Raw genomic sequence first — 23,795 nt, 5'->3', positions numbered from 1 at the left:
AATGGGTTGTGGGCTGAGCTCAGAGGCTGCGGGGACACTGTCAATCCCGGTAAGTGCAGAAACCTATTGAATGGCAAAGTTTGTTCGTTTCATTCTGAAAAGTTTTGTACAATCCATGCGTCATCCTCTTTCATTTGATGGCAACGACGCCATCTCTGGCTGCATCTTTGTTCAATGCCTTTAACCTAGTTGTCATTTTCTAGGACCTCATACCAAGTCTTCGTAGATCTACTTTTGGACACCCTGTCTTCCATTTTCGTCAGGACTTTTGACCTAGTTTCCATCCCCACATGTCCAAATTACCTCAGTCGACCCCCATCCATCACACAACTAGTGCTTACAATTCCCAGGCGAACTCATAGCTGCTCATTCTCAGTTCCGCCATTTGCTGCGTTGTTGTTCTGGGCAGCACTGCACAACCATCTGGTTATCTTCATTTCCATATAATAGTCAGCATATGTCCTCTTTCACAACCCAAGTTATACTACCGTAAAGCATTACACTTCTCACACTTGTAGCATACAGTACAGTCTTAGCGTCAAGAGAAACCTCCGAGTTATTGAGGGCGGTGATTATTCCTTAACCCTGCTTAGGAACACCTGGGTCTGACAGACCTGGTTGATCGTGTCCGTACTCCAGTTCGGAACTTCTAGATGCCTTGGATCCCGATCCTTCTCCATAGCTTCTTATCTTTTTGTGTCCATGCAAAGTGTAGGGGAGCTACTTTTGGTTGTCTCTCTCTCTCCCTTTTTTTGCTTTATATCACTCAGACGGAGCATTTGGGTCTGTGAGACCCACGTGTACCTGATGAGGTATATCATATTTGTTCTCATTTTCAGGTTGTTTCAGTGCTGTGTGGGATCCACTCCTCCCATCATGAAGGACCTCCATTCCTCAAGTTGTGACACAAGTGCTAGGCTGATAGTGTTCTTTGTTTTCTTGTACGGCTACTACCAAAAAAGAAAAATGTTTTTTTGTCAATGTTCTAGGTGAATACTGGAACGCTGGAAAAACTTACTGTCTACCATAACACCTTCATTACGATGACGTCTTGTTTTATTATGTTTTTGCTACATTAAGCACAAATTTATTGCAACTTGAGAAAAATTTATTGCAACTTAGTGTTCAGTCAGCTAGTGGCCCAGTTCCGTTAGTTAAAAAAAAAAAAACTATATCTACTTCTTGCCGTCCCCAGGGCAGCCCAGACGAGGCACTTGAGTTCGCCCTTCGGCACGGAGACTCAGAGGCGCTGCAGACGGCCATCGACACTCACGCCAATGTCAACAAGAAATTCACAGATGACCAGGGCCACGAATACACCGCCCTCCACGTCGCCGCCAAGATGGGCAACGTATCAGCCATCAGCCTCCTAATTAAGGTTGTTGGGAAGGGCTTGGGTTGGGCCATTGCTTAGGGCCATAACACTTTAAAGTTCCTATGCATACAGCTGTTATTGAGTTACTGCTTAGGACTATTAATACTCCCAGGCTCTTATGGCCACTCTCAGCCACTGTTTAAGGTTCTAGGGAAGGGTTTGGTGGGATTAGTACATAGAGCCTTTAACACACTCAGGCTTCTGTGCTCACTCTCAATTATTTCTTCTGGTCGTAGAGATATACTGAGGTTACTGCTTGGGGCCATTAACACAGAGGCTACCTTCCATACATCAGCTGCTCTTTAAGGCTGTAGTGAAGGACTTTGTGTGGGGTTACTGCACAAGATCATTAACAGTCTCAGGCTCCTACACACACTCTTAGCTACTCCTTGATATTGTTCGGAAGGGCTTGAGTGGCGTTGCTGCATACCGTTATAAACACGCTCAAGCTCCTGTGGTCACTCTCAACTTTCCCTTAAGGTTTTGTGAAATGATTTGTGTGGGGTTACTACACAGGGTCATTAACACACTCAGGCTTCTGTGCAAACTCTTACCCACTCCTTAAGGATGTAGGGAAGGGCTTTGACGGGTTTGATGCTTTGGGTCATTAACACTTAGGGTCATATAAAAAGTACAGTAGCTTTGGAGATTTCGTGAAAGTTTCTCAGTGATATATCTTGCACACAACCCTACAATATCCTCTTGAATGTTACCGATGCAAAATTTGGCAATATTTTAAAACTATAAACAGCAGATAAGAGAATGCTTAGGAATAATATGCAAAATAAGTCGCTAATGAAGAGATGCAACGAAGTCTCCCTTGCTTCTGGAAATTGGCCGTCAGGTTCATATGACTCGCTACCAGCCGAGTGAAGTCATGTGGTTTTCACTGGCGCAGAAAACTAGAGTTCTCCCGACCATGAGAAGGATTATGATGATTGTACTAACACTTTCAGGATCGTATTCTCACTTTTAGCTGGATAAAACTTGTTTGACTTTGCTTGGAATACAGCACTAGGACTGGCCCGATCATAAAAGAATTGGTGTGTGTGTGTGTGTGTGTGTGTGTGTGTGTGTGTGTGTGTGTGTGTGTGTGTGTGTGTGTAACAGACAGACACACAGAGACAGACAAAAAAATAGAGACACTTGGGTCTTCTTTGTAGCATCAATATTCACCTCAGTGTTCCTTTGTAATACCAGTCGCCTTTTATTACAGCAGGAAAGTATAGTAATAAGACAGAACAGGTGTACAAGACTTACACCTCAATAACCCACCCCTTTACGACCTATAATGTGCGGTTCCTCAGGCGATGAAACTAATGACACAGGCTTCATACACATTACTCGGTATTGCCATTCTAGGGGGTGGATGGGGACGCATTCTGAAACCTAATTTGTTGATATTATTGTTATCGAGTCACACACACACACACACACACACACACACTGGTGCAGTGGTAACGTTCCCGCTTGCCAACTGGTGGACGGGAGTTCGCTCCTCGCTCAGGTTGCGAAAAGTTTCACTGACAAAGTGGGTGGTTACTGTCCCCCTTGAGCAAGGGGACGGGTGTGTGTGTGTGTGTGAAGGTCACAGCCTTGCCCTTAGATCGGACTATATGAGCTCTCAGCTCCCTTCCGGGAGGGTAAAAGCTGACGATCACGACCATCAGCTGATCCTGACCGACCCGGTGAATTAATTACACACACACACACGCACACACACACACGCACACACACACACGCACACACACACAAACACACACACACACATACACACACACACACACACACACACACACACACACACACACACACACACACACACACACACTAGTTGATATCGTACGTAGGGCAATATTGCAGGTAGAGTGACAAATCTACGTTCACTCTGTCACTCATACAAGCTAATTGTGTGTGTGTGTGTGTGTGTGTGTGTGTGTGTGTAATCCCGACCCCTTTAGGGATGACGTGTCACTGGCCACGTGACAAGGTACACAAGAACAGTTTTGCTGTGTTTTTTTGTGTGTGCGTCATTAGACCCACTAACTAGACACGGATGGCCACTGAATTCATCCACACTGTCGCAGACGGAGCTGAACATCATTTACTGACAGTACATCACTCCTTTTTCATGGTGATTTCAGACAATTCCCCGTTGTATACAAATTCCCCTCAGTTATTGTCCCTGATATTACTATTCCACTAATGAATTATTCCCTACACCTACAATTTTTATGGTGCTGGAGAGACGCCTTCACGTGGTGTCACCGATATGGGTAGGCGACTTCACTGCCCTAGTATACAATCGTCCCTCAGCTCCCTCCTTATCCCCAGACAGAAGTTTGATGTTTGACAACCTGAGATGACGATAGCCTATTTCCTTTTGTGTACCATTCACTTGATATATTAATTCCTACCACTGTCTAAAGTATACTATTCAAAGGATATAGTACGCTGATATATTAACCCCTTCTTAACAAGATGAAAATAGCTAGCATCAGTAAGGCAACAACATGCTATTTTCTATCATATTCTGTTGTCCCTTGTATGCCATTCCTTGACATATTACTGCCCTTGGGTTACTGTGACTCCCATACTACTGCCCAAGATACTGTTTCCAAAATATTACCGCTTCCTATATACAGTGCTTCCTTCGGTGCACTATACTTTTGTCGCTCTAACTTGGTATAGATATTTCTCCTTTTTTTGGCTTATTTCTTGCATACTTGGACCCTCATACTACTCTCCTATATATACTTCCCCAGATATACTACACCCCTGATATACTCCTCTTGTATACCAACCCCTCATACTAACAGGCAGATGCTAGTATAATAAAGAGAGAGGTGGTACGTAAATAGCGCTCCACTAAAAACTCAGCCAACTGGTGTTGCAGGGACGGCTCATCCTGCTGATATGGGGTGGGAGTACGAAAAAATAAATGATACAGGACAGACGCCGACACTGACTGAGCCGTCCTATCAAAACACGAGAAAATTCCTGGAGAGTTGGAAGTGGAGTGTTATATATTGCCCATCATACTCCCCCTGATATATTTCTCCCTGGCATACTTACCCCCTCCCCCTCATACCAACAAGTAGATACAAGTGTGACAAAGATATACTAATGTTTCTAATTTACTCCAGCCCTCACACTACTGCTCAGTTATACTTCTCGTGATAAACTGCCCTCCAGATTTACGGTACTAACCCCACCCACCCTCTCACAACTAACAGGCTGGTGCTAGAGTGACAGAGATGGACAGTCGAGGCAACACACCCCTTCACATTGCGGCCAAGCACGACAGAGCTGAAGCCTTGAATGCACTCGTTGATGTAAGTACCCATGCCCGACTCCTCAGTACTCACACTCTCGTCTTTGTAAGTACAGAAACCCCCACTCTTTAGGTACTTTAGTGGCTCTTGTAAGTATTAGCACCCTAGTAAATGTATTATATTTGCCCTCCTCTTGGGTACATAAGAATATTCGTATTGGAAACACCATAAGCAACGTTTAGTTAGTATAATATTCCAACTATATCTGTTTATATAGTATGTTTTATGTTAATTCTGTACCATATCTATATATATTTATTCTGTACCAATGTAATTGTGTTTAAATATTATTCCACACATGTTAATAGGGTGCTTGCTTAATTTTAAATGTTTGTTTTTTACTTAGTTACAAAAATGTGTTTATGCAGGACTGTCTTGGCGTATGTGTTAATTAGGTATTTATAACTTTGAGTTTATTCAGCACTATTTAACCTTATATACGAGTATCAATTAGGCAATTAGTTGTGGGTGTCTTTTTTAGTAATAATCACTTCAGTACTATGACGATTTATTTTATTTTTTTGCTGCAACCAGACGCTTTTATTCATCGCTGAAGGCTACTGTATTCCCATTGTGAAGGATTAGAAACAGTGCTCCCAAACTCTCCGTTACCCTAGATTTTCTTGACTTTTAATGAATCGTCCGGAGGCTGCTAGAACAAGATGAATAAAAATGTCGTAGTGAAGGCGTTTAGTGTGTGTGTGTGTGTGTGTGTGTGTGTGTGTGTGTGTGTGTGTGTGTGTGTGTGTGTGTGTTTATATGATTATCTGCATAGTCAGTAATATCAGTGATTATTCTTCACCATCTCCTCCTCATCATCACCCCCTCCTCCCATTTTCAACCCCGCCACCTCTTCCTCTCTCTCTCTCTCTCTCTCTCTCTCTCTCTCTCTCTCTCTCTCTCTCTCTCTCTCCCTCTCTCTCTCTCGCTACGACAGTATTCCTTCTCCCCTGTTTTCCATTTTCTTCCTTTCTTCCACGTCTCCTTCCTGCTTGCTAGTCTGTCCCTTTGCTTTTTCTTCGTCTACCCTTCCTCGATCCCTTCTTCCCTCTCTCTCCTTCCACCTCTCCCACCCTCCTTCCCTTCCCGTCTCTCTTCCTCTCTTCTCTTCTCTTCTACCTCTCCCTCCACCTTTCCATCCATCCATCCATCCCTTCAATTTCCTTTTCATTTCGCCTCTCCCTCCCTGCCTCCCTCCTTCTCCCTCTCTTTTCTTTCATCATTCCGTGTCTGATTACCACTCTCACTTTTCCTCCTCCCTCTCTCTCTCCCTTTCTCATTTCCTTCACCTCTCTCCCTACTACCACCCAAACTGTGAGTCATCTTCCTTCCCCAGTTCATAGCTCTTCTTTTTTTACATTTCCTTTTCCCCTACCACTGTTATTTTTTTTTCCTCCCCCCTCACCTTTTTCTCCTTTCTCCACCTCCATCCTCCTTCTCCCTTCCTTCCTTCCTTCCTTCCTTCCTTCCTTCCTTCCTTCCTTTCTTCCTTCCTTCCTTCCTTCCTTTCTTCCTTCCTTCCTTCCTTCCTTCCTCCTCTTTCCTTTCTTCCTGCCACTTCTTTTCTTCTTCTTACTAATTCTATACTTCTCACTTATTACCAATTGCTTGCTATTCGCTCTGTTTCTTTTGTCCCTGTCGTTTCCTCGCTCTTCCTCTCTCGCCTCTTCCTATCCTCTCTTCTACATTCTTCGTTTCTTTTTCCTCTCATTTTCCTCCTTTTCAATCTTTCTTTTTTCCCTTCGTTTTTCTAGTTCCCTCCATTTCTTCACCATCCAGACTTCTCTTTGTCTCATTCTCCCCCTACTTTTTCTTTCTCCTATTCCTCCCTTCTTTAATTCGTTTTGTTTCTCTTCTTTCACTTCCTCCAGCCCAATATTGTGAATCGCCTGGTGTTCATAGTTTACAGTTTTTACTCTTATCTCGTGTTTCTCCTCCTTTCTTCCTCTTGCGTTCCCCCTACCATCAGTTTTTCTCTCCTTCTCCCTTCCCTTTTCCTCCCTACTCTTCATCCCTCCTTTCCTCTTCCTCTCCCTCCACCCCTACATGTGAGTCACCTGCCTTTCCCAGTTCATATCTCAAGCTTACTTCTCCCTCACTTTTTCCATTCTCCCTTTTTATCTCCTTCCCTCCCTCACTTCTCCATTCCCTCCCTCACTTCTCCCTTCCCTCCCTCAATCCCTGTCTTCTTTCCTCCCTTTCTCTTCTCCCTCCCCCCTATCTTACCCTCCCTGTTCTTAAGAGGAATACAAAAGAGTACAAAGGAAAGTAAACAGCAACAAACCTCTTGATCCTTTCGAGTCTTTTTGTCACAGGGACAGTTATAACGAACGAAAGCATCCTATAAGTTACAGGCATGGATAGATAGTGGATAGAAAAGCAGGAAGACAATCCTTAACCAGCCTCCCTCCCTTCCTTCTACTTGTCCCCTCTTCCTCCCTCCCTTGCTGCCGCCCTCTTCTAGTTTTCCTTACTTATATTCCTCATTCCCTCCCTCTCCCTCCCCCCCTACCTCTTCCTCCTCCTCCTACTCCTCCATTTCCCCCCTCCCTCCCTCATCTTCTTCCCTTTCACTCTCTCCCTCTTTTATTCTCTTCCTCCTTCTCTCATCTATTTCTCCCTCCCTGACACCTCTCTCCTTCCTCCCTTTTCTGTTATCCCCTTCTCTCCCTCCTCTTTCCTCCCACCCTGTCCTCCTTTAATCTTCCTTTGTCTTTTTCCTTTCCTCCTCTATTCTTCCTCCCTCCTCTATTTTCCCCCTCCTTCTATCTTAATTCTTCCTCTCTTTCTTCCTCCTCCTGCATGCTCCTCACTTCTTTTCATTCCTTTCCCTCCACTTCTCCCTTTACCTCTCACTCTATCCTCTCCCCTTCCTCCTCCTTCCTTTATCCTCCACTCTCTTCTACCTTCTGCTTCTCACTTCCTCCTCTATTCCTCCCTCTCTCCCTCCTTCCTCTAGTTAATATCATCCATCCTTTCCCTTCTCCGCTCCCTCCTCCATCCTTCCACCCCACCCTCCTCTCGTCCCCTTCACTTCCTAGAGTATGCCGGGGAATAATTAATCATCTTCTCCCCTTGCACCACCACCACCAGAAATATTACTCGCCCGCCTAACAGTCTGCCTATCTGTCTGTCTACCTGCCTGCCTATCTGTCTGTTTGCTTGTCTGCCTGTGTACTCTAACTCCCTTTTTTTATTATCTAACCTTGCTTGTTTTAAATGCCAGATGATTTTATTGAGTGGATACATATTCTAGCTGATCACTTGTTTGTTCCACCTCAGTGTTGGATTTCTGAAGATATAGGGTTAAGGAAAATATTCTTTTATCCCTGAGAGTGGAGGATTTTGACCTTTGCTTTGTCCTTGACCTTTGCTTGATTCTTCTCAAAGTCGACTTTATCTGTTTTAATCTGAACTCTTCCACAAAGCTTGCTCTGCATAGGATAAAAACTTCTAAAACTGACCTTGCCATGTTGCCTTGACCTTTGACCTAGTGTTCTGAAATATAAATAGTTCAGCCTTTTACGTGATACTCATCCTCCAGGTTTGACCCAGATCATATCGAAACTGCTGTAATTATTTTGTTAACACACAGACATACTGGTCGGTGTTCTAGTACGGTTAGGAAGCTTACTAACACCTCTTCCTTCCCGACTTATTTCTGATTAGCTCCGTTGCTGCATACTTGTTTTTTATTCTTGCAATCTATGTCGATATTGAAAAGACATACGAAGCAAACCAGGGGATATTAACGAGTAGTTTGGAAAACAATTAGTTTAGGAAGAGGTGTTAGGGAGACGAGAATACGAGCCTGGGTGTTAAAACTGATACCACTAATCCTCACATGGGAGACCTTTAATACTCTGTTCCACCACAGCAGACGACTTTATTCAGGCGAAAATGAGTCATAGGAGCCTGAGAGCGTTCACCAATCTCCACGATATGCAAGAGATCTATAGCAGTTAATTATTGTTGAAATCTTGGTTGCATTTTTCAAGTACTATTCGCTTCAGTTTGGTTGATAAGTGTTTACAAGCTGTATGGATAAGGATAAAGATATACACAGGCCACATTAGTCGTATTTTTCCTTCATGTGACGTTGCCACAGATATATGCAAGCTACCTACCTATGTTCAGCGATCCTACTCACAGAGGGTCCTAAAATCTATTTACTCTAAGGTGACCTAAAATTACCGTTTCTACATCTCGAATACTGAGTTACAACATTTGAATACGACACAAGTAAAAAAGAAGTGTTTTGGGTATGTTGCAGAGGTAAAACACTTTTTCTGCTGCTGAGCTTCGTGAAATAAGCTGCAACAGGACAACAATATGAGACAAGTTAAAGTGAAACGAGCACAAGCAATTTTACGATAAGCAAATCTCCATAACCGTCAAATATTATCATGAATAATTTTGCTACTGCCGTATTCTTCAGCCTAGTAATTCTCCCAGTTGGCTATGCAGTGTTTGGCAGCTGCATCAGTGAAGATAAGCGTATAAATAAGAAATTCTTGACACAGTTTAAGCTCAAGTGAATATATTAAGTTGGCCCCTGAAGTAACGTGGTCCAGACTCGACACCCTCCACCTGGCAGGGAATAATTGGCACTGTCTGGTATTACTTTTGTTTTGTTTTATTTTCTTTCTTTAACACCTTCACTGCTGCGATTTTTTTAATACTAACACACAATTATAACCTGCTTAGGTATGCCGTTTTGATGTAGAGTGGGTCTGATATATGCTTAAATAACCCATTTGCTACGAGAAGGGCCCTCCAAAAACTGAAAGCAGACGTCTGGCAGTAGCAGACATACTCGTATGCTGTAAAAAGATAACATCGATCTAAATGTGCTAATAACACCCCGCCAGTATGTACTGCTAGCACCAGCCACCCTTCTTACACGTCACGCCTCCCACTCTACTAGCCTTCCTCACCGACAGTATAATAATGATACCGGCAGCAGTAACGCCCACACTATCGCCTTGATTGAGTTATCCCTCGGGCTGCAGAGCTCTTGCCTAAATTAAATGCCCAGGCAGTTTCGCTCCAGGCAGTTTCGCTCCAGGCTTAGCCCTTTCTCAGCGAATGCGTAATGTCCATTTTATTCTGGCTAAAACCAAACGATTTTATTCTTATAAACACCAGGAGAATTTATTGTTTAACGACTGACTATTTTATTCTGGATAATGCCAGGCAATTTTATTGTTATTAACCCCGACAATGTCAGTGGGCTGAGGAAGGGGGACCTTCAGGGTGAAAAGGATAAAAACGTTCTCCAGTAACTTCCTTCATTAAGTTGGGTCTCGTAGAACCTGTGAAATCAACTGGAGATAGCAGAAGTAAAAATCTTAAATTACTGCAGAGAATAGCTAATGGAGACGTTTTGTTTACCTCTTCAGTACATGAGAATTTTAATGTAATCGTCTGGGGATAACAAGTAATAAAAAAAAATAAATAACTTTGATAATGGATTGAATACTGAAGAATTTTTCTTTCTCCATTACTATGAGAGGTGTTTCCTACGAAATAGACGTCCAAGCCATAAGTGTGGAACGTGTCCAAGAGTGTAGTGTTTTACATCTGGCCTTCTGGGGGCTACAGCTGCCTTTTTTTTTTTTTTTATAAGTAACTAGTACCACTGGAAGGCAATTTTCACAACAATTTAAAAAGTACTACATAATGGCTTAATACTCGTAGTTGAGAGAAAAAGATTTTGATCATTTCTAACCGTGCTTTTTTTTTCTTCTTCTTTTTTTCGTTTTTTGCTTATACAGCATTTAGCTCTTCCAGGGGCGAGGTCCGGTACCACTAGAAGACAATTTTCATGACAATGTCAAAAATATTTGGCATCCCACGACTGGATTAAAAGCAGAGAAGAAAACACAATTTTGGTGCTCTTCAAGCAACGAAACTTTATAAGCCATAAGGGACAAGAACTTGACAGAGCAAATTTCCGCTGAAGTATAGCATTCAGCTCGCATCGCCATCTCGAACAATAAAGCCTGTTAACAGTAGGAAAAATATTAAAAATACATGTCATTTGAAAGAGGATTAGACGCAGTGGTAATCAGTCAAGGCGTAATTGACGGTTGGCCAAGATTTGGCCGGGTTCACCAAGTCATAATTGTTGTCAGGATTTCCCTTCCTGTTTGTTTTCTTGTTTTTCTTATTCAGTGTGTAACTCTTCATTGTTTACCGCTCCAGTCACTCACCTGTCCATTTTAACTGATAGCATTTTCTAGTCACATGACTCCCTTTAGTGTCTTCCATTACGTCCTGTCATTCATTTCACTGTATTACTAGTTCTTTGTTCTCAGTATGGCCGTTTGTCATTCGGTTTCACAGCTATTTACTTTTAGTTTCTTCTTTAATTCAGTGACTGCTGGAGTGCCTCACTACCCCAGCCCAGGGAGGTACTGCCATTATAAAGATTTTTTAATTCAAGCATTCTAACTAGCCACATAACACTTACAGACAGGGTACGCAACCGCAAGTCCACAGAGCCAACTTGATAACAAACTTCAACCTTTACAAGGCTCTTACGTACCACATACCTTCTTTCTCCTTGTTTTATTGCGGGTTAGCGTCACCGTAAAGTAAACGGACATGAAACTCGGCATACTGCTGCCCAATAGTGGCTTGAACTATGCGTTATCTCTCCCCCACATAACATTCTTTTTACAGTAATTTATTCTCTCTTCTTTTGTACCGAATTCCCCCTTCCATTTCTTACACCAAAAATTATTCTTTTCTCCTGAACTAAATTTCCTCCTCCATTTCTTATGAGATAAATTATTCTCTTTTCTCTTGAACCAGATTCCCTCCTTGTCTTATCCCACAAATTTTCTCTTCTTCTGAACCAAATGCCCTGTTCCTTTTCTTAGACCACGAATTATTCTCTTTTCTCCTGTACCATCGCCATTAATTATTTTCTCTTCACTAACAAACTCCTTCCTCCCGCAGGCTGGCGCTGAGCTGGACCCTGTGAACCAGAACCACTTCACCCCCTTGGCCACCGCCCTCTCCAACAACAGTTCTTCCGCCCTCAACAGACTCATAAAGGTGGGCACAGGTCACGCAATAGAGGAGATTTCTGTTTTAGTCCGACTTACCTGTTTACCCTAAGTCTCTTCTTTTGGCAGTGTTGAGACTGGTGATGGTTAGGTTAGTTTACCCCCCAATAAAATATATATAAATAAATCTTTTTTCCTTGGTACTTAGATATTGGCATTTACGAGCATGTGTTTATATATTACAGTCCAGTGTTGTGTTGGAGTATTTTGGAGTAACAGAATCGTTTTTAGATTTGTGTGTAGTAAAAATTGGTGCATTGTTTGATAAGGGTTATTTTGTGTGTGTGTGTGTGTGTGTGTGTGTGTGTGTGTGTGTAGTAGAAATCAGTGTTGTGTTCGTTAAATGTCATTTCCTTGCGTAGTTGCAATTTAAGAGTGACAGTCGTAGATGCTTGTGTCATTACGTTGAATGTTATGGAAGTTTTCGTTCACCTTAAGCCTTCCATGTAGAGAAAAGAGAGGATGTTAGATCTGTGTGTATACCAACCTACTGGGTGTTCATTTTTTTGTGTTTATAAAACCTGCTCGTTAGGTAACTAGGAGATGGATGTTTAGGCTTGTGTCTGTTGAGATTAGGTGTAATGTTAGTTTTGTTTGCTTCATGTTTCCTTCAGACAGCTGACAATGTTTTTATGAGTAATCGTACAGTAGTTTACTTTTTTTGTGTGTGACATCAACGACTGTTTAAGATTAGGTATTCAAATCCCTGTTAGTAAAAGTAAGTGTATTGTTATTTTCTAAGGAACAAATAGTTCCTTTTTATTTTTTTAGGTAACTACGAGACTGGTTTAGTTGTCAAATTAGATTTTCATGATTTTTTTTAAACCTGAAGCCTGTATATTTAGCAGTAGTGAATATGGTACGGAGGTATGTGTGCAGTAATGTTAAATAATCTTGTATGGGAGAGTCTTGTGTGTCGTAGGAAAATTAGTCAAGGCAGAGTAGATATACAAACACATGTAGGCCCTCAGTCAAAGCCACTTCTAATGGAACTCCTATTTATTACGGTATTATATGATTTTAATGTACGGAATAAGATAGTATTACTAGGTCTAGTCTTTCTTAGGACAGATATACAGGGTACACTAGGTCAGAATATGATCTTTACACTAGTGAATGCCTGGTATCGGAAATTACACTGAGGAGACACCCCTGCAAGATTGGTGTACCTGAATGGGAAACTCCCACACCAATGTGTCAATGCGGAATATACATGAGTGTGACGTATAGTTGTTCTTTTTCATTTATAATTATCGGCATTAATTCGTATTAAAATGGTAACTAGGGACAAAATCATTTATATCTCTTCACTGTGTTTGTAATAGTACTAGAGGATATTACCTCCACTGTTGCGCGAGAACTGCTTTGAAGAACAGTGTGAACACAGTATAATGTATTGTTAAGTGTTATGCACAGATTATAATAATCTTTATGATCCATTTCACCAGTCCTGCCAAGCTTTATCTAACCCAGAAAGCAATCATAGTATTTAGGACAAATATTTCACAAGCATTAAATCTTCCTTTAGTGATTCAAGCTACAGTCCGAGTATAAAGTAGGAGTTATGCCATGCTTCAGACCACATAATCATTAGCACAATTACGTTTAGCTTTGGTGGGTCCGCTCTCTGGTACTTCATATTTGCTTTGTTTGCTTATTTGTCTGTTTCAAACCATCTACTACTCTGTTGGCACAGTATAAACCGTTCGAAAGTCCTAATCCTCATGATGACCCTGCTAAGTACTAAACATCCTCGCCAGTCGTGAGAAGATCTACCAACTTACTGTTCAGGCCAAGGCTACTTTCCTGTACTGGTTCGGCCCCATTTCACTGTGTTAGTCACCTAGTGTAAATATCATTCTTTTACTAAGTGTATCTTAAGAAAAAGAAGTTAGAATAATGAGGATGAACATGAATGAAGTGTTGTCTTGTCTGTATCATGCTCAACTATGCTCTTTTTATTTTACACTAGTCCAATTTTTTTTTTCCTTTTTGTAGCCTCTTTCACGTGGCTCAGTGGGAAAAGAAGACGATGCTGCGACTCTCCAACCCATCCATAGCACATCTTGACTAACATCATATTCTAATATTAATCTATTGCTACAACTCAGCATTTACAATGAAGAGATGGCAGTTTTAGGTCAGGTCAGAGTAAAAAGACTATACCATGAGTGTCTAAAAGTGTTTGGAGTAGAATGTCATCATGTCTTGTATTTGCTTTGCACTGCAGGTTAGAGTATAGGTAAAGATATGAGTGTAAGCATAATCTTTCAGAGCGCTTGGTGTATGTCTGAATACCACCTAACAAATATACGCACCCGAGTGCATTAGCCGTTCTGATCATCTAACTATCTATAATCCACGCCAAAATAAAAGTGAGGGAGTGACTGCAAACGTAATCTGCTTGAGTGCGTCCCTTAATATAAAAGCGAGGAAGTGAGTATAAACATAAATCAACTGGGGTGCGTGTTATATGGTCTGCATCCTTCCTAAACAGTATGCAAATCTGCCGGCAAGCGTGTCTGTGTGCATTAGTCTGCATTTCCCTTGGATGACGTGCTCGTGTACAGTTTTGCGCGGTGAATTTATAGATCTGCGTGCCAGTGAGTCATAAGGTCGAGGCGGTGTGCAGGTGGCGTGACACTCTGATCCATAACAGCCATCAGACGGACTTCTCTAACGGCCCGATCCCCTTCCTCGCCTCCCCCTTGGGCCTTACTTTTCTAGCTTCCTGAACCTTATCCTAGTGAGATATTTCTGACTTGCTCCTCTCTCTAACTTTCCTAATCCCACCCTCTTAGTTCCTCTCCCTTCGCCTGACCCTTCCAACTCGTTCCTGATTCTGACGTCCCTGTCTCTGTCTTGCCAACTCGTTCCAGACGTTGACATTCTAACTCGTCCCTAAATTACCCAAATTCTAACTCGTCCCAACATCATCCCAATCCTAACTCGTCCCTAAATCATAGCAAAATCTGACTTTTCTAAACCATCTCTAGCTCTGATATCCCTAAATTTGTTTCTAACTCTGAATTCCTAACTCGTCCCCATTTCAAATCTCCTAACTCGTCCCTAACTCAGACTTCCTAATTAGTATCCAACTCAGACATCTGAACTCTAACTTCTCTAGCTCACCTTTAATTCTGACTTCCCTAAATCATCTTAAAATATAATCACCTTAAATATCATCCCAAAATATGACCTTCCAACTCATCCTTAACTCTGACATCTCAACACGTCCCCAAACCTGACTTCCCAAAATCTGCCAGAATTTGACTTCCCTTAATCGTCCCTAACCCTGACTTTCCCTAATCTGTTACTCACCCCCCTCACAGCTCGGCAGCAACGTGAACGGTGTTGATGGGAGCCCAGAACCCCCATTGGTCACCGCCGCAAAGATGCCCAACGTAGCTGCCGTCGTGTTACTCCTGCAGGTGGGTGGGCAAAGGCTCTAGGTCCCTTGCAGTTGACTCTTTGGCTGCTGTGTTCTGTGATCTAAATCTGATTCGTTCCTTTCTCAAACTTTCCTAATTCCACCTTCTTAGTTCCTCTCCCTTCGTCTAACCCTTCCAACTCGTTCCTGATTCTGTTGTAAGCTGGAACAAAATAGGAAGATCTTTATTCTCGGTCAGAGTGATAATCATAATAGTTTTCAAAATGTTCGATGTCCAAGGTTTCTTTTTAAAACAGTAAAATCGCATAGAATTTGCTGAAATATACTGCAAAGCAAGCATCTCGCAGCCCAAGGGTTAAAGAGGCTCCTTGTACCTCTTCTCCATTAATTCACTGTATTTGTCAAGTTAATATACTTTTGCATTTTATTATTCCAAGTTAAGAAGACTGAGAGTACCGGACGAGTGTCAGTAAAGTGGAAGTGGAAGAGGGGGAGGGAAAAGTGGAGACCGAGGATGAGATGGAGGGATGAAATAGAGAGAGAAACGAGAGAGAAGGGTGTAAGTTTGAGGAAAGGCAACGAAATGGCAGAGGACAGGGCTACATGGAGGCGATTTGTTTGCAGCCACCCCTTACGGGATTGAAGCGTCTGGCTTGAGAGAGAGAGAGAGAGAGAGAGAGAGAGAGAGAGAGAGAGAGAGTGAGTAATGTATGTAAAACAGACGAGAGAGTAAATCCTAATTTGAAGAATACATTATCACGAAGGGAGAGAGAGAGAGAGAGAGAGAGAGAGAACTAAAAAACATCATAAGCTAACAAGAATATGGCCCCAGCTATTTACTTATACCACAGCCAGCCCTATCAGTACGGGGACTTCTCCGATTCACTCCTCTTACCAAATTATATTATTACAGTACAGGAAGAATTTATGGACTGAAGGATTTACATGTTCCCTCTCCCGTAAGTACCAAATATTTTATAATTTATTCATATTCTTCGCGCTCAGTCCTCTTTAATTTGGAAAGGACCTATCGTAATGAAGGGCTTATGGCTATTTATTAACAAGAGTATATCTGTGCTGAAGGGATTAATGGAGACTGTTTTTAATGGAAATGGTTTATAGCCCCATTATTTTGAGGGTTCATTGCAAAGTCGCAGGCAAGAATTTCAGTAGCTATCAGTGTGCCTGCATATCTAGCTATCCAAAAGACCTTGACGTAAAATTTAAAAAAAGCACTATATGTTCAAAAGGGATTAGTAAATGGCTTAAATAACACTGCAGATTTTAATTCCATTACCTCTCCTTCCATTGTCTCCACCCTTAATCCCTTTGCTATTAGAGATCTGAGGAATATAATCTGTTACAAATATAGCCGTACAAAAGAGTTAAAATTCGCTATACCCATCAACTTTAATTATTAGCCAAGTGCTCTTTCTAAGCGATTCATTTTGCTGCTTGCTTCATTTCTTACTAATGTAGGGTACTGAGGCCAATCATATAGAGTCTAGAAATATATCGGTAACATAAAGAGAAAATTTGGGTGCAATGCGCAACATAAACTGGCGAGGAAGAGGCATTAGGAAAGCCAGAGCCACTTGGAATACTAGCCTACAACGTTCATTTTCTTGTTCCTCTTATGTCCCATCGTTACTCTCTCTCTCTCTCTCTCTCTCTCTCTCTCTCTCCTAATTTATTATTGTTTACACTCTACGCTAAAATAACCATTTTTTTCCCCCTTTCGTTTTGCCCCCATGCTTCTGTCCCTTTGCTTTTATGCTGTTAAGGTCATTTTTTTCCATGTTAGTTCATGGCCTTGTTTTTCTTCTTTTTTTCTTCAACCCATCTGATAAAAACATTGCATACCAGCACTTCTTCTCACGTTATATGTCTGCCTCTATCCTGTTGCAGAATTAAAGGGATATATATATATATATATATATATATATATATATATATATATATATATATATATATATATATATATATATATATATATATATATTTCTGTTCGTGTTAAATTCGTGGTTTCTGTAATGTAACACTCTTTTCTCTTTGTGTTATTTCGTGGTTTCTATAATGCAACACTTCATTTCGTGTTATTTCTTGGCTTTATAACGTAACACTTTCTTGTTCGTGTTATTTCGTGTGTTTTTTTTAATATAACACTTTTTCTGTTCGTGTTGTTTCGTGGTTTCTATAATGTAACACTTTTTCTGTTCGTGTTATTTCGTAGTTTTTATAATGTAACACTTTCTGTTCGTGTTATTTCGTGTTTTTGTAATGTAACACGTTTTCTGTTCGTGTTATTTCGTGGCTTTTGTACTGTAACACTTTTTCTGTTCGTGTTATTTCGTGGCTTCTATAACACTTTTTCTGTTCGTGTTACTTCGTGAGTTTTTAATGTAACACTTTTTCTGTTCGTGTTATTTCGTGGTTTCTATAATGTTACCCTTTTTTTCTGTTCGTGTTAGAACGAGAAACTGACAGGGAGAGTGTATGTGAGTGAGGTGGAAGGAGGGAGAGGAAGGGGGAGGCCAAGGGTGAGTGGAGGGATGGAGTGGGGAGGTATTTAAGAGAGGGGAGGTGTGAGCTGGGAGCAGGGCAATGAAACGGCAGGGGACAGGGCAACATGAAGGCGATTTGTTTGTGGCCACCCCTTACGGGATTAAGGCGTCTGGCAATAGACAGATTGATAGACAGATAGATAGTGTTAGTTCGTGGCTTCTATCTATTACCTTCAACCCGCTGGCATGATTCACAATATCTTTTTTTCTTCTTCTTTTTCCGTATTAGCTTAGAGCCACTTTTTTTTTTTTTTTTCTTTTTTTTCAATAGTGGGTAGGGAAGGGGTTTGGTCAGGTGGAGTGGGTGAAATACTGGTGTTAAGGTATAGCTGTACTCGAATGGTATAGTTACTAGTTATGTTGCTATGATGTTTGTTCTCCCCCATTTATCCTTTCACTGTCATCTTTTATTCATTTTACTTCATCCAGACGGTTGTATTCAGTTTTGGAATGGTCTTTCTTATTGGTATAGGCAAATGAACGCTGTATATAATCGCTCCATAACTATAAGCCTCTTTTAAGGTGAACGGATTTTTTCTGGAGGTAGCAAGAATAAATTATAATGTGGGTCATCGAACTGAAGAGATTTAAGTTCAGTGTAACAATATTTTTTCTCTGACAATATTAGTTCATGAGTTCCTTTAGTTTGCCTCAGAAATTGCTAATAACCATAATGACAAACACCTTTTCCTCCCTCATTTATATAACGTTTTGGTCTGCATCTACTCTTTAGTTAAGATCCAGTACACAAGATAACATACAAATGACGTCACGCTTACCCTCAAGGAATTCCCGTATTGTGGTTAGCCATGGTACAGCTGACGTTTTCTATGGACTGGAAGCTAAACCAAGTGCCAGAACCAGCTAATTACTCCAACAGTTGCTGCTGGGGAAAAATAAACCTGAGACTGGGGGAGGCGGTGGCTCAATCAGTAGAGAGGTGGCCTGCGGTCCTACCGGACCCAGGTTCAAATCCCCGCTGGGGCAAGGGACAGTTTAAGGATTTGAATTTCATGTAAAGCAGACTTTACCGATCTACCAGAAGACCCGCAGACATGTCGTAAAAATACCCCCGCTAATACCAATACGTCAATCCTGTATGAGACAGCCCTAGCATGTATTCAATATGGACGGTGGATGTTAGCGCCGAAGTGGTGATATGAAGAGGTGTGTGATATGTAGGAGGACTACTGGGCCTTGGGACCAGGCTATGAAAGTCTATGTCCAGAGTCGAGCACACACACACACACACATATATATATATATATATATATATATATTCTGTAACAATGTAAGAGTCTCAGCTTGGGATTTAAGATACAGTCTCTCAGAAGAAAGATCACCGAGCTACTGTACTTGTGGCTGAATGCTTTATACCTGATAGTGATGATAATGTGGCTATAGTTACCGAGCCTGTAGCCACATTTTGCTCTAACGGTAGTGCCTCCAAGAGCTTTTTTTCTCCCTACATGTGTTGCTTTGTGGATTTTGTCTGTTTGCCCAATATTCACATACTGACAACTTCCATTCCAGGCCGGTGCCAACATTGAGGGAGTGGCAGTACCAGGGGGAACCAAAGGGGAGAGTTATGACCTCCTCACCTGGGCAAAGAAGAACGGCCACGATGAGGTTGAACATGCCATCGCCGCCAGACAAGCTCAAGACGCACAGAATCGCATCTCGCCAGAAGTAGAGGAGCCCGTCATAGAGATGCCGCCAGAGGAGAAAAAGCCAGATGATGACGATGCGGCGAGAGAAGAAGGTGACGGTGCCGAGGATGTTAATGGAGTAGATGAAACAGCGCCGACAGAAGACAGCGCACCGCCACAAGAGGATGCAAACGACGCAGGAGCAGACGGTGCAGAAGAGAACACGCCTGGTGACGGAGAAGAGACAGAGAAGGCGGCAGACGATGAGGCCCCTGCGGCAGACACAACGGAAGAAGCAGCAGCGCCGGCAGAGGATGCGGCAGCAGACGAACCACAGGCAGACGATGGCGCAGGTGAAGCAGACGCGGTAGCAGACGTGGCAGACGAACCACAAGCAGACAGTGCACCCGCAGAAGATGAAAACACAGATGCAGCACCTGCAGAGGATGGCGGGGAAGACAGTGGGGAGGGAGGAGGTGGGGAAGAGGGAGGTGAAGACAATGCGGGAGGAGAAGATGGAGGAGGAGGAGATGAAGCTAAAGATGGGGAGGGGGACTAGCGTGAAAGAAAGTTATGTCACATGATTTTATTTTTTCTGTCTTACGAGGACGCACATGAGGCATTGAACCAAGGAATTATCCGTCCATGGAAATACTACAAAAATCTAATATTAATGTAAGTACACAGTTTTTATTAAATCTTTGTCCGGCACAGACGATGAAAATACCTGGGTTATTGAGAGCACTGCAGTCCGTCCTAACTTTACCTTTCTTCTACTTCAGGCTGACTGGAAAATATAAAAAAAGTGAAAATGAAGCCCTTAGATTTTGCAGTTAAATTTTAAGTTCTTGTGTAGAATCTTTATTTAAATGATACAGAGACTTACTGTATATTAATTGCATAAATAAAGTTGGCATTTGGAAATCTTGTTTCATCATTAATAATACCAGGCTCTCTATTCCATCACAGGAACTTGCCGACTAAGTGGTAAAACTATCCTCTTCACTTAAAGAACATTTTCTTTTTCATTCATGTAACCATCAAAGATTGCAGAAACCTTAGCCGAGACTTTGGGAACTGAAAAGGTTACGTATATTCCTGTTTACCTATTCAGTAGGAGATTTTGTTTTCTAATTCGATTAAAATCTTCTGGAAATAGCAAGAATATACTAGGAAACACGTTACTCGATTGCAATGGCTCTAAGAGAAAACTTGACTTTCACCCATATTCATAAAACAGAGATAGCAAATGTGTACTATGCAGACTTGTAGTCAAGCGTCAAATTACTGACAGCCGTTTGTCAGACCCATTATCAGAGTAGCACGTGACTGGCTTATATACTTCGCCGCGGAATGTGTTCTGTTCACTCATCAAAAACTTCATGAACTCTGTAAGCAATGTGCTGTCTGGTTAAATGAACGAAGGATCTTAAAACAGCTGAATCGTTTGTACTGCAACACAGTATTATCTGTTTCAGCAGTTGTTCGGTAGTAGACGTGAGTGTAATCACATACAATTAGATCATTTGCTGTCAGGCATACAGACCACTCCAAAATGACAACTTCCTTTCTGCTCATTCCCTCATCCATCGGACTTCAGTGTTAGAGAACTTTTGGGCAAGATTGTCCCCTGGTACTGAAGCTCATCACTTTCATTGGTTACTAGTTTTCCAAAAATTACCGTCGGAGTGTGGGATATACATTGTATACATTTACTCTCTCAGTATTTCGAACATAGTAATTTGTTTTTCATAATTTTCCTTTCCTTCCTTCCTCTGCTCATCCACTTCCATTTCACCGTGGAATTTCTTCAGCTTTTCCCCCATAAACGCAACTTCTAAAAATCATGAGGGAAAATGTCATTATTCTTACTCGCGTAATGTCTGCCTACAGCGGCCTGTGCCCGTATGGTCCATCACCCATTGTTGATAAACTAATTATGTATGAATAAACTTGTACCCAGGGGACAAGGTTAGGGTTCAGCAGTCGTGTATTGTTCTAAAGGATGTGGCGTATCATATTAATCCTTGGACCACCAGGAACAATATCCAGGTGAATGACACTGGAAACCAACTACTGTAAGCTGGGAATCCAAGATGGCTGCAGTATCCATAAATGTTCATAAGGTGGTTATAAACTGCGGTAATTTCATGTGAAATACAGGTTTTCTGCTTTTTTTATGGACAAGGAATTAATTTTCAATAATTTCAAGATAACTCTGACATACCTTTACCACACCTAGGCTACTGTAAGCTTGAGATCCAAGATATACAAGAGTACACTGGAAACCATGAATGTAGCAATAGCCCTCCATCCTTAATTAATGAGAACAATGCGAGCATGTGGAACAAAATCTAGCACTGTGAAAGCTATGAAAGAGGATACAGGCATATGCAGTTATGAAAAGTTGCCATCGTACAACAAAGCATTTGCATTAGTGATCGATGTCATGCATGGGATTCATTGTTTGTCATTTGTAAAAGATGAAAAGTTCTTTGCCATCGCACTTAGACACAAACAAGCAAATCTCGGTGAAGTCTCAGCTAATGCAGTGGCTGTTCACCTGAGTTTTGATCGCTGCAGAAGTCCAAGTATGAAGGAAGCAGCAAGACAGAAGAGGACTGTTAAGCCAAAAACAGTAAAAATATTTGACGCGTCAGACCAGTACAAAGCACCAGATCCTTCAGAGTGCTTGCTTTACAAACATAGCACAGTTACTTGCCTACTTGTTTGATAAATTGTGTTAATATGAACTCCAGTCTTCAAATCCCGGTAGCACTAAAATTTCTCTGGGAGGTGGTTTCATTGAAGAATCAAAGGCAGTGAAGTGGAAAAGTGTAACTGCAGTGCCTGCCCTTGAATCAGCACATGAAGAGGCAAATACTCGCATTATTTTTCATGCCCTGTATACTTTTCAGGTAGGCAATGTTGATCCAGTAATTGTTCATTCAAGTGTTACAGATGGTATTGTCCTCTGTATAGGCTATATTATTCGTCCACCGTATTGAAAGATCTTCCTAAAATTTGGGCCAAGACAGCAAAAAAATACATGACATTGCCTAAGCACTGCAACCATACAGATGCCTCTCACTGCCATTTGTTCACAGTCTAAGTGGCAGGAATACCACCAGCAGTCCCTTTATTACAGTACCAGCTAAAAGGGATAGTTAGCAGCAAGTAAGAAAATTAACCTGGATGCTTTGAAGACACTGACAGTGACAGCAATGGTATCATAACCGAAGATGTTATCAGTCATGCTAGCAAGCTGCTTGTTATCGTCTACACAAAGAATGCCGAACCCAGTTTATCCTCAAGTGGTGACTATTGATGCCCGTCCAGTTGGTGTTTTCACTGAAGAAATTCAATGAAGCAAATTGTCTACTCTTTTTTGCACATCCTAGTTCGCCCGGTTGCATGTCCAGCGTTGTTTCTAACACCAGTACTCTGTGGTCAGACATGACTGTCATTTATCTGATTGTTGCTGATTAGGTCTTCATTACTGGTCAGGAAGAGGTCTAAGATATTATCGTCCCGAGTAGCGTTTTCGACAATCTGCCTCAGCAATAGTTCATCAGATATACGAAACAAAGCGTCGACTTGCATCCTGTCAGAGGATGTTCCGCCATGTATGCTGTGTCTATTTCACTCTCTATTGGGTCATTTGAAATTCCCGGTGATTACTATCGCTGGCTCTGGATTGCCAATATTTTTGACATTAGATCGAATGGTTTCTATCACTTCAATGAATTATTCTGCCGTGCATCCTAGTGGTCTGTACAGGGTTGCAACAACTAGGTTCCATTTAGCCATATGCAGTACAACATATTCAACTTCCCCATTAGAACCAGAAGACATGAATGTAGTGTGAAGTGCTACATCGGTCCTAACATACATAGCTACTCCATTTTCCTCTATTTCAGTCTGTCTGCACGGAATGTTTCATATCTGACTATGGTAACTTCTGCATCTTTGAAATCACTACGTAGATGTGATTCTGTTAAGCACGTCAGTACGGCGTTTTGTATTTTGGACATCTCACCTAATATTTTCGCCTTATATCTCTTATTCTGCACACACACACACACACACACACACACACACACACACACACACACACACACACACACACCTCTGTAATGGCTCCAAGCTTACGTAAATTAATAATACAGCATCGACTTTGGAGGAAGAAGCATGGCATATTGACCCCCTCTTACAACATGTACTCTGAGTGGTGGCAAGCGGGGACTGAGTCATAGCAACATCATCGTCACCATCACCATCTCGTCTCATTCTCACACCCTACAATGAGGTAAGGTATGGCCAGAAGACAAAGAAAAAGAAAAAAAAAAACATAACGGGAAGAACAAATGAACAGCATGCCAAATGAAACTGATCCCATATTCAC

General features: G+C 41.7%; 1 protein-coding gene across 1 annotated transcript; it reads left to right on the top strand.

The window, feature by feature from the left end:
* LOC145404288 (uncharacterized) lies at positions 1-21,472 on the top strand. Its single transcript, XM_080275808.1, has 7 exons — positions 1-49; positions 1,196-1,378; positions 4,612-4,710; positions 11,677-11,775; positions 15,119-15,217; positions 19,275-19,866; positions 21,354-21,472. Exons 1-7 carry the CDS (start codon positions 2-4, stop codon positions 21,470-21,472), a joined length of 1,239 nt encoding a protein of 412 aa, XP_080131934.1. The 5' UTR covers position 1.
* The last annotated feature ends 2,323 nt before the right edge of the window (positions 21,473-23,795 follow it).

This window comes from Coenobita brevimanus, chromosome 63 (assembly GCF_032717465.1).
Source record: "Coenobita brevimanus isolate Jiangsu-jjx chromosome 63, ASM3271746v2, whole genome shotgun sequence".
Classification (NCBI taxonomy): Eukaryota; Metazoa; Arthropoda; class Malacostraca; order Decapoda; family Coenobitidae; genus Coenobita; species Coenobita brevimanus.
The sequence above is the reverse complement of the archived record's forward strand: the minus strand, read 5'-3'. Positions and strand labels throughout refer to the sequence as shown.